This window comes from Molothrus ater, chromosome 29, assembly GCF_012460135.2.
Source record: "Molothrus ater isolate BHLD 08-10-18 breed brown headed cowbird chromosome 29, BPBGC_Mater_1.1, whole genome shotgun sequence".
Lineage (NCBI taxonomy): Eukaryota > Metazoa > Chordata > Aves > Passeriformes > Icteridae > Molothrus > Molothrus ater.
The window spans coordinates 191,972-206,740 of NC_050506.2; the positions used below are offsets into that span (position 1 = coordinate 191,972).

A 14,769-nucleotide genomic window follows, 5' to 3' on the forward strand; every position below is an offset into this window, starting at 1 on the left:
AACAGCCCCGGAATTCCAGGGGAAAACGTCCCCAAAATTCCAGGGGGAAACGTCCCCAAAATTCCAGGGGAACAGCCCCGGAATTCCAGGAGTCCAACCCTGAAATTCCAGCCCCTCCCTCCCCTCCACCCCAAATCCAGCTCAAGGCACTGAAATGCTGAAAACCGTGGGTCCAAAGCCATTTTTCCATAGGTTTTTTTTTTTTTTTTTTTTTTTGGAATTTTTTTCCTTCTAAATCTCGTAGAAACTTTAATTTCTTCTCTATATTTACACCCGGCCTGGGGGATTTTTGGGAACGGCCGATTCCACCTGATTTTTCCCAGTTTTTTTCCCACCCCTTTTCCATCCATCCACCTGCAGGGAAGAGGGGAGGGAAAACTCCCCTCATTCCTGCTTGGAAAAAGTCGGAAAAACCGGGAATAAAAAAAAAAAAAAAAACAAACCAACAAAAAAAAATCAACTCCAAAGCAGCTTCAGCCATCCCGAAAAACGCAAAAAAACGGGAAAAAAACCTTGGAAAACCAAACCAAATCCCAGGAGGAGCACAGCAGTTGTTGGGATTCGGGATTTTAGTGTATGATACAGCTTTACGGGGGGGGGGGGGGGGTATCCACAGGGAATTCCGGGAATTCCCTCGGGAGTTCTGGGAATGGGGGGCCGGAGGGAGCGGGGGCTTTTCCAGGGGCTTTTCCGGGGGCTTTTCCAGGGGGGATTGGAGATGGGAAAGGTCCCAGATCCCGAGGGGAGGGAGGAGCTGGAACAAAGCTGGAAAAGGCCCCAGGCCTCACCCTCAGCCTGGAATCTGGGAGCAGTTTTCCCACTTTTCCCACTTTTCCTTCAGGAAAAGGGTCCTGGCTGGGATTTGGGATCCATTCCCAATCCTGGGTTTTTTTGGGTCATTATTCCTTTGCCAAAGGAAAAAAAAAAAAATCTCTTTTCCTTCTTTTCTCTCCTTTTTTCCTCCTCCTGATCCCTTGGGAATGTCCAGGCATGTCCGGGTGTCCTTCCTGGGGACCTCTGGAATTCCAGGACTCTGGAATCGCCTCCTTCCCAACCAAACGCACCAGGGACGTTCCCAAATGGGAAAAAGAATCCAGGAGAAACAAAAAAAAAACCAAAAATAACAACAAAGGTGGATTTTGCTGGAAAAGCTTCCCCTGCCCTGTCCAGATCCAGGAATTCCTGGGAAGAGCCTGGAGGGGTCCCAGAAACCCCAAATTCCCCCAAAATCCAACATTCCCAGCGGATTCCTGGCAGGATTTGGGATCATCCCAATCCCAATCCCATTCCCAGCTTTCCCTCGGTCACCGGGAAGGGCTCGGGGTGATTTATGTACACGGCGCTGATTCCTGGCCCTGGAGCTGATCCCGGAATTCCGGGAATTCTGCGATTCCCGGGAACGCTCAGCTCTCCTCAGGCCTGATCCTGCAATTCCAGGAATGCTGAGATTCCCGGGAATGCTCAACTGTCCTCGGGGCTGATCCCGGAATTCCGGGAATGCCGCGATCCCCGGGCTCGGAGCTGATTCCCAGAACAATCCCAGGAATTCCAGGATCCCCGGGAGGGCTCAGTTCTGCTTGGATGAGGCCATTCCCAGAATCCCAGGATCCCAGGCATTCCCAGGATCCCAGGGGAGCTCTCAGTTCTCCTCGTTGCCCTGCCGGGCGCGGATGAAGCCATTCCCAGAATCCCAGAATCCCAGGATCCCAGAATCCCAGGATCCCAGGGGAGCTCTCAGTTCTCCTCGTTGCCCTGCCGGGCGCGGATGAAGGCCATCCCGTGGGTCCTGAAGTGCGTTTTGAGGTTGAGCGCGCTCTCGAAGCGCCTCCCGCACACTTTGCACTCCAGCTTCCCCTCGGCGGCGGCGGCGGCGGCGGCGGGAGCGGCCCCGGCTCCGCCTCCCGGGGCGGCGCCTCCCGCGGGCTCCTCGGGCTCGGCCCCGCGGCGCTTCTTGTGCGAGATGAAGCGGTGGCGGCCGAGGGCGCTGGCCGAGGTGAAGCAGAGGCCGCACTCGCGGCACTGCGGCGCGCCCTGCTCCGCGCGGTGCTGCGGGAGGTGCGCCTGGAACTCGGCGCGGCTCCCGGCCGCGAAGCCGCACTTGCGGCACCGGAACGGCGCCCGCGGGCTCTTGGCGGGCGGGGTGGTGCTGTCGGGCTCCTCGCTGCACGACTCCTCCGAGGAGAGCTTCCGCCGGCGCCCGGGGGCCTGCGGGACGGGACAGCGGCAATCAATGAGCGGGACAGCGGCAGTGAACCAATGAACGGGAACAGCGGCAATCAATGAGCGGGACAGCGGCAGTGAGCGGGACAGCGGCAATGAAGGGAACAGCGGCAATGAACGGGAACAGCGGCAGTGAACGGCGGGGCCGGGGCGGGAATCCCGGCCGGGGAAATCCCGGGAGAAACCCCGGGAGAAACCCCGGGAACTGCGGCAGCTCCCAGAGGGAATCCCGGGATTGGACCCCCCCCATTCCAATTTGGGGGGGTTAAAAGTATTGGGGAACCCCCCACCCCCCCGTTAAATTTTGGGGTCACAGGGACCACCCCGATCCCAGTTTGGGGGCGTTAAAATTCTTGGGACATAGGCTCCAATCAATCCTGCCACAGAGGCTGAAATTCCCGGGAAATTCCCAGATAATTCCACCCGGGCAGTGCCAGATCCAAAACCTCCCCGCCTGGATGAAGTTTAGGGCTGGGATTTGTGGGTTCGCAGCGAGAATGGCAGGATAAACCCCCCCCTCCCCCGCCCAGTCCTGCCCCAAAGCAGCCCCAGAATTCCCAGGAATCGCCGGAATTCCCGGAATTCCCGGGAAGTCGCACCTGGGCGGGGCCGGGGGGGCCGCGGGCCATCACCACCTCCTGGCTGCGGGCGGGGTCGGTGACTTTGATGCCGTGGCGCACCTGGATGTGCTTCTCCAGGATCAGGCGGCTGCTGAACGTTCTCTTCCCCTCCGTGCAGTACCTGGGAACGCAGCAGCTTCGTTTTCCCGGGAATTCTGCCGCTGGAATTCCCAAATTCCAGCCCCGAACGGGATCGAGACAAAGCCTGGAGTCCTTTCCCAAATCCTTCTCACTCCCGGAGTTTCAATTTCCATCTTGGGCAGAGCTGGTGGGAATGAGCCCTCATTCCCTGGGCATTAAACCCTGATCTCGCTGGGAATTAATCCCTGATTCCTTGGGAATGAAACCCTGATTTTTCTGGGAATTAAACCCCAGTTTCCCTGGGAATTGAACCCCAATTCCTTGAGAGTTCCCCTTTTCCCTGCCCAACCCCAACCCCAACCCCAAACCCCCTCAATCCTCCCCGCTCCCTCCAGTTCCCGGCCCTCCCAGCCCCATTCCCAGCCCCGGCATTCCCGCTCTCCCAGAACCCCGGGAATCCCTTGGGAACCCCAGGAACCCCCAGAACCCCGGTGGTACCGGCAGGGTTTTAACCCCAGAACCCCTCAGGAACCCCGTTGGTACCGGCAGGGGTAACCCCAGAACCCCGGTGGTACCGGCAGGGGTAACCCCAGAACCCCTCAGGAGCCCCGGTGGTACCGGCAGGGGTAACCCCAGAACCCCTCAGGAACCCCGGTGGTACCGGCAGGGGTAACCCCAGAACCCCGTTGGTACCGGCAGGGGTAGACGCGTTTGATGCCCTCGTGGTTGACGCGCACGTGGCGCCGCAGGCTCGGGGCCGAGCAGAAGGAGCGCTCGCACAGGTGGCACGGGAACTTCTTCACAGACTGCGGGGAAAAACCCATCAGGATCCCGGGGAAACGCGGGAAAAATCCGGGAAAACGTCGCTCAGGATCCCGGGGGAACCGGGACAAACCCAGGAGGGATTCCAGAAAAACCCGGGAAAAGTCCAGCCCAGGATCCCGGAAAAAACAGGGAAAAATCCAGGAGGGATCCAGAGGGACCCAGGATGACCCAAAGCCGGGATTCCCACTCCAGCTGGAGGTGGGAATTCAGTTTTCCCTCCAACCCCTGCTCCTGCCTGGGATCGTTCACCCAATCAGGAATTACCCCAAAAACAATTCCCATCCCCAAACCCTCCCATTCCCAGGAGGAACCAGGAGGAACCAGCGGGATCCAGGAGGGATCCAGGAGGAACCAGGGGGATCCAGGAGGGACCCAGAGGGATCCAGGAGCATCCAGGGGGATCCAGGAGCATCCAGGAGCATCCAGGAGCATCCAGGAGGCTCCAGGGGGATCCAGGAGCCGGGATTCTCCCTCCGGCCTTTTTTACTCCATTTTCCCTCCAATCCCGCCCAGAATGGCCCCAAACCCCCCAGCACTCCCCGGAGCGGTGCCGACCTTGCCGTGCTCCCTCTTCATGTGCGCCACGTACTCGTCGCGCTCGGGGAACCACGAGTGGCAGAGGCCGCAGCTCCAGCCGCTGCCCTTGGCCTTGGGGCCGGCCCTGCCCCGGGCAAAGCGCCCGCGCCGCGCCCGCCGCAGCTCCGGGGAGCTCGGGGCCTCCTCCTCCTCCTCCTCCTCCTCCGAGGAGCTCGAGGAGGAGCCCGAGCGCCGCGGCGGCTCCGGCGGCTCCGCCTTGGGCGTCAGCAGCGGCCCCGAGCGCCGGGAGGGCTCGTCCTTGGCCGGCTGGGGCTGGTGCGTGTTCTGCGAGGGAGAGAGCGGGGTCAGGCAGCGCTGCAGCCACGGCATCCTCTGAAAAACCCCTCTGCAGCCGTGGATATGCTGGAAAACCCCTCTGCAGCCACGGCATCCTCTGAAAAACCCCTGCAGCCGTGGATATGCTGAAAAACCCCTCTGCAGCCATGGATATTCTGCAAAGCCCCTCTGCAGCCACGATCCCTGCTGAAGAACCCCTGGCCAGGATGTTTCCCCTCAGGTGTAGCCATGGTATTTCCTGAGGAAACCCCTTTGGCCAGGATTTCCCTCCCCAGGTGTGTTGTGCGTTTCCTCCCAAGGTATTTTGTGAAAATTCCCCTTTGCCGGGATTCTCCTCCCGAGGGGCCTCAGGAAGGCGATGTCAGCAACGCTGCTCTGGGCTGCCACAGGCGCAGCTGTGATTGCTCTCATCGGGCTGGTTTTGATTAATTCATGGCCAAGCACAGGCCCTGACCGCTGCCCGCTCCCATCCCCGCCACTCTGGGGGAAATTTCCGTCATCTCTGGCCGGAATTTTGCCATTTTTGGTAAGAATTTCACCATTCCCAGCCGGAATTCCGCCTGGGATGGCGCCTGACCCTGAGGTGCTCGATCCAGACCACGGCTGGCTCCCACCCCCCACTCCCATTCCCTCAATCTGGGGGAAATCTCCACGATTTCTGGCCAGAATTTTGCCATTTTTAGGTGGAATTTCGCCGTTTTTGGCCGGAATTCGGCCTGGGCCGGCGGCTGACCTTGAGGTGCTCGAGCCTGGTGCGTTTCTGGATCTATGGCCGGGTCCCCCTCCCCACTCCCATTTCCCCAATCTGGGGTAAATTTCCATGATTTTGGACAGAATTCCACCTGGGCCAGCAGCTGACCTTGAGGTGCTCGAGCATGGTGCGTTTCTGGATCCAGAGCATGGCCGGGTCCCCCTCCCCACTCCCATTTCCCCAATCCGGGGTAAATGTCCATGATTTTGGACAGAATTCCACCTGGGGCTGACCTTGAGGTGCTCGAGCATGGTGCGTTTCTGGGCGAAGAGCAGCGGGCACTGCGGGCAGCGGAAGACGCTGACGCGCTGGGGCAGCAGGTGCTGATCAAAGTGCGACGACAGCAGCGGCTTGTGCGTGAACACCGTGTCACACATGGCACACTTGTAAATCATCCTGGCCAGAAACGGGGGGAAAACGGGGGAAAACGGGGAAAAACGGGGAAAAATCGGGGAAAAACGGGGAAAAACGGGGAAAAACGGGGTGGGGGACACGCCGGGAGGAGCAGAGAGGGAGGGGAAAAGGAGGGGAAATTAGAAGGAAAAAGGGAAAGGGAAAGGAGGGAATAGGAGAGAAAAAAGGGAAGGAAAAAGGAGAAAAAGGGAAGGATAAAGGAGGAAAAGGTGAGGAGGAGGAAAAAGGAAATGGGAAAGGAGGGGGAAAACAGAAAACGGAGAGGAAAATCAGAAAAGGGAGGGAGAAAAGGAGGGAAGAAGAGGGAAAACATAGGGAAAAAGGGATGGGAAAAGGAAGGTTGGAGCTGAGCTCATCCCACCCATGGAGGAGGATCTGCCAGTCATGGAGCATTCCCAGTCCTCCCAGTCCTGGAATGGCTCAGGCAGGAAAAGCCCTCTGGGATCACCAGGGCCATCATTCCCAAGGGCCACGTTCCCAGATCTTCCAGCCAACTCCATTCTTCCCACAGCAGAACATTCCCAAACCTCCCATCCCCACCCCTCATTCCCAAATCCCAGCCTCTCATTCCCAAACCTCCCATCCCCACCCCTCATTCCCAAACCTCCCATCCCAAACTCTCATTCCCAAATCCCCACCCCTCATTCCCAAACCTCCCATCCCAAACTGTCACTCTATTCCCAAACCTCCCATCCCAGTCTTTCCCAGGATGCCCCCGAGCCGCTCCCGGGGCCCTGGGCGCAGCTGGGATTCCCGGGATTCCGGGATTCCGGGATTCGGGCAGCACTCACTTGGATTGCTGGTTGCTGAAGCCGGGGTGCTGCGTGTAGACGTGGGCGTGGGCGCTGGGCGCGGATTTGAAGGCCATGGGGCAGATGGGGCACTTGTGGAAAACCTCGCAGTGCGAGCTCTGGATGTGGGACTTGATGGAATTGACCCCCCCGAACACCACGGAGCAGCTGGGACACCTGGAAAATCCCCGCGGAGAACGGGATCCGGGAATGCCCAACGGAGAATGGGGACCAAAGGGGATCCGGGAAAATTCCCAGCGGAGAACAGGATCCAAAGGGGATCCGGGAATGCCCAACGGAGACCGGGATCCAAAGGGGATCTGGGAAAATTCCCAGTGGAGACCAGGATCCAAAGGGGATCCGGGAATGCCCAATGGACACCGGGATCCAAAGGGGATCCGGGAATGCCCAATGGAGAACGGGATCCAAAGGGGATCCAGAAATGCCCAACGGAGACCGGGATCCAAAGGGGATCCAGAAATGCCCAACGGAGAACAGGATCCAAAGGGGATCTGGGAATGCCCAACGGAGAACGGGAACCAAAGGGGATCCGGGAGTGCCCAATGGAGAATGGGATCCAAAGGGGATCCGGGAATGCCCAATGGAGAACAGGATCCAAAGGGGATCCAGAAATGCCCAATGGACACCGGGATCCAAAGGGGATCCGGGAATGCCCAACGGAGACCGGGATCCAAAGGGGATCCGGGAGTGCCCAATGGAGAATGGGATCCAAAGGGGATCCGGGAATGCCCAATGGAGAACAGGATCCAAAGGGGATCCGGGAGTGCCCAATGGACACCGGGATCCAAAGGGGATCTGGGAAAATTCCCAGCGGAGAACAGGATCCAAAGGGGATCCGGGAATGCCCAACGGACACCGGGATCCAAAGGGGATCTGGGAATGCCCAATGGAGAACGGGAACCAAAGGGGATCCGGGAGTGCCCAATGGAGAATGGGATCCAAAGGGGATCTGGGAATGCCCAATGGACACCGGGATCCAAAGGGGATCTGGGAATGCCCAATGGAGAATGGGATCCAAAGGGGATCCGGGAATGCCCAATGGACACCGGGATCCAAAGGGGATCTGGGAATGCCCAATGGAGAATGGGAACCAAACGGGATCTGGGAATGCCCAATGGACACCGGGATCCAAAGGGGATCCGGGAATGCCCAATGGACACCGGGATCCAAAGGGGATCCGGGAATGCCCAACGGAGAACGGGATCCAAAGGGGATCCGGGAATGCCCAATGGAGACCGGGATCCAAAGGGGATCCGGGAATGCCCAATGGAGACCGGGATCCAAACGGGATCTGGGAATGCCCAATGGAGACCGGGATCCAAAGCGGTTCTGGGAAAATCCCAGCTGAAACCAGAATCTGAAGCAGGTCTGGGAAAATTCTGCCAAGGAGCAGGATCCAAACCGGTTCAGGGGAGATTCCCAACGGGAGCCAGGATCCCAGACGAGGATTCCCGCAATTCCCAGGGTTCCCGGGCTCCGCAGCCGCGTCCCCCCGGTGCAGGAACCTGCCCCACGCTCCGCGGGCAAGCTCCACTCCGCACCTTCCCCAGCACCCTGCCCGTGGCGGCCCCTCCGCGGAATTCCGGAGCTCCCGGGGCCGTACCTGTATCCCACCCTGCGGGAGAAGTGCAGGCAGGAGTCCTTGAGGTGGGACTCGAAGTTGGCCAGCAGGAAGTTGCCCCCGCACTCGGGGCAGACGTGGGGCGGGCGGCTGCGGTGCATGCGCTGGTGCGCGCTGAAGCTGCAGCGGTTGGCCAGGATCATGGGGCACGCCGAGCACACCTGCGAACCGGGAGCAGCGGGAATTCCAGCCGGGATCAGCCTCGGAACCGGGGATCACCCTCGGAACCCGGGAATTCCACCTGGGATCACCCTCGGAACCGGGGATCACCCTCGGAACCCCGGGAATTCCACCCGGGATCAGCCTTGGAACCCGGGAATTCCACCCGGGATCACCCTCGGAACTGGGGATCAACCTCGGAACCCCAGGAATTCCACCTGGGATCAGCCTTGGAATTTCACTTGGGATCACCCTTGGAACCTGGGAATTCCACCTGGGATCACCCTTGGAACCTGGGAATTCCACCTGGGATCACCCTGGAATTCCAGGTGGGGTCACCCTCAGAACCCCAGGAATTCCACCCGGGATCACCCTCGGAACCCGGGAATTCCACCCGGGATCCCCCTGGAATTCCAGCTGGGATCAGCCTCAGAACCCCAGGAATTCCGGCCCCTGGGGGGCCAGGGTCCCAACCAGCCTGGGGAGAATTCCCACTGAAACCAGGAGGGCAAACAGTCCTGGGAAAATTCCATCAAGGAATGGGTACAAAATGGTTCTGGGATCTTGGAAAATTCCCAGCTGGGACTGGGATCCCAGTCCCACAGAGCTCTGGGAGAATTCCAACTGAAACCTGGATCCCACAGAGCTCTGGGAGAATTCCAGCAGGGATCAGGATGGATAGAAGGGGAGGAGTGGATCCATGGATCCAGGGCTGGATGTTCTCACCGCTCTCCCACCTTCTCCCACCATCTCCAACCATCTCCCACCACTATGAACCATCTCCCAGTGCCCTCCCAGATCTCTGAACCATCTCCCAGCACTCTGAACCATCTCCCAAAGCTCTGAACCATCTCCCAGTGCCCTCCCACCACTCTGAACCATCCCCCAGTGCCCTCCCACCACTCTGAACCATCCCCCAGTGCCCTCCCAGCACTCTGAACCATCTCCCAGTGCCCTCACAGAGCTCTGAACCATCTCCCAGCACTCTGAACCATCTCCCAAAGCTCTGAACCAACTCCCAGCACTCTGAACCATCCCCCAGTGCCCTCCCAGATCTCTGAAGCACCTCCCAGTGTCTCCCATCTCCTCCCAGTGTCTCCCATCTCCTCCCAGTGTCTCCCATCTCCTCCCAGTGTCTCCCATCTCCTCCCAGCGCTGCTCTCACCGTGCTGCTGCTGCTGGTGGCCGCCCCGGGCTGCTGGAAGTGCGCGGCCAGCCCGGCCTTGTCCTTGCACTGCTCCTTGCACTCCAGGCACCTGAAGCAGCTGTAGCTGCCGGGCTCGGAGCCCAGGGGCAGCACGGGCAGCAGCTCCTGCCCCGCGCCCTCCTGGGCCACCTTGGCGGCGGGCAGGGCCAGCGAGGCCAGCGGGGTGACGTCGGGCTGGCCGATCATCTGCTCCAGGGCGATGGGGCGCATCACCAGGTGCGAGCACTGCATCACCAGCCCCTTGTCCTTGTGCTCGCGGGCGTGCAGCAGCAGGCTGCACTTGTTGAAGAACACCAGGCGCTTGGTGCAGTGGTTGCAGGTGACCTCGATGCGCATGCTGCGCCGGTCGTAGTGCCGCGCCAGGCTCTTCTCCAGCGCGAAGGCGTCGCCGCACTCCAGGCAGCGGAAGCCGGAGGGGGGCAGCGCCAGGCTGGCCTCGGCCGGGGGGCTCAGGTTGGGCCTGTAGGTGGGCAGCAGGTTCTTGCCGTTGAGGATCTTGTTGAAGGCCTCCACCAGGCTGGACTGGCTGCGGGAGATGACGGTGCCGGCCACGTTGGCCTTGGCGCCGCCGTTGGCCTTGGCGCCGCCGTTGGCGCGGGCGTCCCCCTTGGGCAGGGGCTGCGGCACCAGGCTCAGGATGTTCTTGGCCACGGATTTGCCGGGTTTGGCGGGCAGCACCACGGATTTCTGCTGGGCCACGCTGGCGGCGATGAGCATGGCGCTGCTGGCGCTCTGGATGGTGGCCACGGGCAGCACCGTCCCCTTCAGCTTGGTGCCGTTGCCCAGCTGCACGCTGACGATTTTGGGCCCCTCTGTGTTTTTCAGGGGGCTGGAGAGCTCCGATCTCTCCTTGGCCGTCTCGGCGGCGAGGCCGGCGGGACACTCCAGGGGCTCCTGGGAGCTCTGCTCGCTGGGCAGTTTGCTGGAGGGCGGCTCCGAGTCCGAGGACACCCTGGTGACCGTCCTGGTGATGCTGCCGCAGGAGGTTTTGATGGTTTTGATGCGCACCTTGAGCGGCCGCGAGGAGCTGGAGGACGGCGAGTTGGTGCTCTCCTCCTCCTCCTCCTCCTCCTCCTCCTCGTCCTCCTCCTCCTCGCCGCTGGACCCGCTCGGGGGGCTCCCCACGGCCTTCCCCAGCATCTCCCGCTCGTCCTTCAGGGAGAGCTGCTTGGGGGAAGGAGGGATGGGGATTCCCGGCGACGAGAAGGGCTCCCGGGGGCTCCCGGGCGAGCGCTTGAGCTCGGCCCCGGCGCCGCCATCCAGCGCCCCCGGCTCCGCCCCCGGCCACGGCGCCACGGGAGAGTCCCCGCCGGGGAACCGGACAGTGACGGACTTGAGGTGATCCAGCCCCAGCCCCTTGGGGCTGCAGCCCCTGCCCGGAGCCTCCTCCGGCTCCGACTCCTCCTTCTTGATGCAGGGCACGGGGTGGGCTCCGTCTGCGGCGGCCGCTGCCCGGAACGGCGCCGGGAAGGGCGGCTCCAGCGCCTCGGGGCCGTCCCCCAGGGGCTCCTTGCCGCCCGCGGGGGGTGCGGCCGGGGCCTTGTCCTTGGCCTTGGCCTCGCGGGCGCGGTCGATGAGGTCGGTGCCGTCCTGGCCGGGCTCGGGGCTGAAGTGCGAGAAGAGCTCCAGGCCCTTGGCTCCCTTCTCCTTGGCCCAGCAGTCGCCGTTGGGGGCGGGCTCGGCGGGGCGGCCCGCGGGCCCCTCGGCGGCGGCGGCGAACCCGTTCTGCAGCAGCCGCGGCGCCAGCCCGTGCCCGTGCCCGTCCTTGGCCTCGGCCTGCTCGGGGCAAACGGTGTTCTTGACGATGACGCTGACGGCCGAGATGTCCGGGTGCGGCAGGGCGGGCTCGGGGGCCGCGCCGGGGCCCGGCTCCCCCGGGAGCTGCTTCCCGTGCGCCTCGGGCTCCTCCTGGTGCGACTGGATGGCCTCGTTGGCGTCGATGTCGGGGATGTCGAAGGCGGCCAGCAGGTCGTCGAAATCCGGGGTTTTCATGTCCCCCATGGCTGGAATTGGGGGGAAAGGGGTTCAGGGTGGGGGCGGTTCGGGAATTTCCGGGTTTCCATCCCCATAAACCCCAGGGAACCCTGATGTCCCGCAGCCTTTTCCATTCTCATTCCCCTTCCGCCCCAAACGCCTCCTCTCCATCCCAAAAACTCCCCCTTTCATCCCAAAAATCCCCTTTTATCCCAAAAATTCCCCCCTTTATCCCAAAAATCCCCTTCCCATCCCAAAATTCCCCTTCCCATCCCAAAATTACCCCTTTCATCCCAAAAACTCCCCCTTTTCATCCCAAAAAATCCCCTTTTATCCTAAAAATCCCCTTCCCATATAAAAAACTCCCCCTTTCATCCCCAAATTCCCTTTCCCATCCCAAATTTCCCCTTCCCATCCCAAAAATTCCCCCTTTTATCCCAAAACTCTCCTTCCCAGCCCAGCCCTGCTGCCGATCCATCCCCCAGATTCCCAGAACTGCCGGGAAAGCCTCAGGAAAGCCTCGGGACCCGGCCCCATCCCGGCTCAATCCCGGCCCTGTTCCCGACCTGGAGCCGGGCCCAGGATCTGCCACATCCCGGGGACAGCGATTCCCTGTTAACCCCTGGAATTCTGGAATTCCGGCGCCTCCAGCCGGCCTGGGAGCTCCAAGGATTTTCGGTTCGTTTAGGGGAAAAACTCCTTTCACGAGGAGGGGCTTTGATCCCACGGTTTTCCAGCTTGGAAAACTGGGAAAGAGGGCAAAGAGCCGTGGATCCAGCCCCAACTCCAGCCCCAGATTCCCTCTGGATCTGAGGTGGGAAATCAGGGATCCAGCCCCAACTCCAGCCCCAGATTCCCTCTGGATCTGGGGTGGGAAATCAGGGATCCAGCCCCAACTCCAGCCCCAGATTCCCTCTGGATCCTGGGAAGCCCCGAGCCGGTGGGATTCCATTCATTTTCCCTCGGGGATGTGCCTCGGGAGGGGCCTTTTCCTCCCCAGATCCCCCTTTCCTGCCCTTTTATCCCAGGGAAAGCCTCCCCAGGCAGGGAATGGCTCCTCTGGAAAAGCTGGGAATTGTTTTCCAGGGGGGAGTCGCTCTCCTTGTCCTTTCCCATTCACATCCAAATCCCTGGGAGTGCCTGGGGTGGATCCCGGATTTCCCCACCCCAATCCCAGCTTCTTGTTGGGAATGGACAATCCCGGGGGAGCTGTTTGGGATCAGGAGCAGGGTTTGGAAAATCCTTCCCGGGAAAGGAGGCGGGGACAGCCACAAACGGGGAGGGATTGTCCCAAAATTCCACCTGCGGCAAATCCCGGCTCCCAGACTGATCCCAAACCCCCCATCCTGATCCTGAATCCTAATCCCAAATTCCCTGTCGTGATCCCAAATTCCCCGTCCCGATCCTAAATCCCCAATCCCAAATTCCCGATCCTGAACCCCCATCCCAACCCTAGATCCCCAATTCCAAGGATCCCCCCATCCCGATCCCAAATTCCACATCCCAATCCCAAACCCTCATCCCACTCCCCCCATCCCGGCGCAGCTGCCTCGTCCCCAGAGATCCGTGTGGGATTAAATTCCCGGGATTTGGAGGGGATTAATTCCCGGCCATCTGCCGGCCCCGCAGCCTGGCCCCGCGCCCGGGATCCCGAAAATCCCAAAGGAGCCGGGAGGGCTCGGGATTCCCCGTTTTCTCGGCATTCCCAGTTTTCCCAGGATTCCCACAAGGGCTGAGGGGGTCTGGGCAGGGATTCCGTGGCATTTTTGGGTTTTCCCAAATATCCAGGATCCCAAGGCCTCCATCGCGATCCCGAGCTTCCAATCCCAAATTGCCCATCCCGATCCCAAACTCCTCATCCCAAACTCCCCACTCCCACCCCAAACTCCCCATCCCAAATTCCCCACCCCAAACTCCTCACACCGATGCCAAACTCCCCGAAATTCCAGGCCAGAGGGGATGAGCGTGACCCCTCCCAGTCCCAGGATTTGGGATGGGGAAGGACTGACCGTGACCCCCCAGAATTCCAGGATGGGGGGGAATGATCCTGATCTCCACAAATCCCGGGATTTTTTTGTGGGAAGACGCGACCATGACCCCTCCAAATCGCGATTTTTGGGATGGGAGCGGGGGATCGTGACCCCCCAAATCCCGGGATTTTTCTGTCGCAAGGAGTGACCGTGACCCTCCAGAATCCCAGCAATGGGGGGTGACCGTGACCCCCCCAAATCCCGGGATTTTCCCAGGGAGGAGGTGAGGCTGCCCCCTCCGAATCACGGGATTTTCCGAGGGAGAAGGTGACGCTGCCCCCTCCAAATCCCGGGATTCGGGGCCGGGCCCCTCAGGCCGCGCTTCCCGCCCAGGCCGCGCCCCCCCCTCAGGCCTTGACCCCCTCAGGCCGCTCCCGCCCCTCCGGCCCCGCTACCTGGAGCTGCGCGCGGGGGCGCTCCCCGCTGCCGCTGCCGGTTCCCGATCCCGGTTCCCGCTCCCAATTCCCGATCCCAATTCCCGGTTCCGATCCCGGTCCCGCTCGGGCCCCTCAGCGGCGCCGCTTCCCCTCCGCCACTTCCTGCTTGGCCCCCCCTCCCCGCCGGCCGCTCGCGCCGCGCGTTCCCGCCCTCGCCGCTCTTTTCCATTGGCTACCCGACCCGTCACTCTTCAAAATTCACATTCTGATTGGTTCTTCCAGCTGTCACTCAATGCTAAACGCGGCCGTCCACACTCCCCATTGGCTGAGCGGGACCCGCCCCACAGCGGGCAAGTTGATTGGGAAGCGCGGGTGTCATTCAACCCGCGAAGCCTCGCCCACTGCGATTAACTCGCTTCCTATTGGTTTCCAGCGCTGGCGCATCTCGCTGCCGATTGGTTAAAAGCGCTGCCGATCAATTATTCCCCCCTCCTTATCTCGCTTTTCATTGGTCAAAGCGCGCTGTTTATCAAGAGCGGGTTCCGGCCGCCATTGGCCTCGGGGAGCGTCCATGGCGGCGGCTACCGGCCGGGGGCTCCTATTGGGCGCGGGATTCGTCCCTCAGCACCAGAACCCGCCCAGGCCGGGCCCGGAATAACCTCAACCCCCTCCTCCCATTCGCTGCCAGCGCTGTCACTCACAGAGGCGTCTGAGGGAATGTCCCGCCCATGTCCGCATGTTGCGCGATGCCATTGGTGGAGAGCGCTGCCACTCAAGTCCTCCTCTGCTTCCTCGCTCTCCCACT

The 14,769-nt window shown here is 61.3% G+C and overlaps 1 protein-coding gene across 1 annotated transcript; it reads right to left on the reverse strand.

Annotated features, from left to right (window-relative positions):
* Positions 1-92: 92 nt before the first annotated feature.
* ZNF687 (zinc finger protein 687) lies at positions 93-14,065 on the reverse strand. Its single transcript, XM_036398117.2, has 9 exons — positions 13,983-14,065; positions 9,542-11,586; positions 8,200-8,378; positions 6,576-6,752; positions 5,604-5,766; positions 4,302-4,607; positions 3,615-3,727; positions 2,820-2,961; positions 93-2,205 (listed from the first exon to the last, which is right to left on the reverse strand). The coding sequence occupies exons 2-9, from the start codon at positions 11,582-11,584 to the stop codon at positions 1,735-1,737; spliced, it is 3,594 nt and encodes a 1,197-aa protein (XP_036254010.1). The 5' UTR covers positions 11,585-11,586; positions 13,983-14,065; the 3' UTR covers positions 93-1,734.
* Between the last annotated feature and the right edge of the window lie 704 nt (positions 14,066-14,769).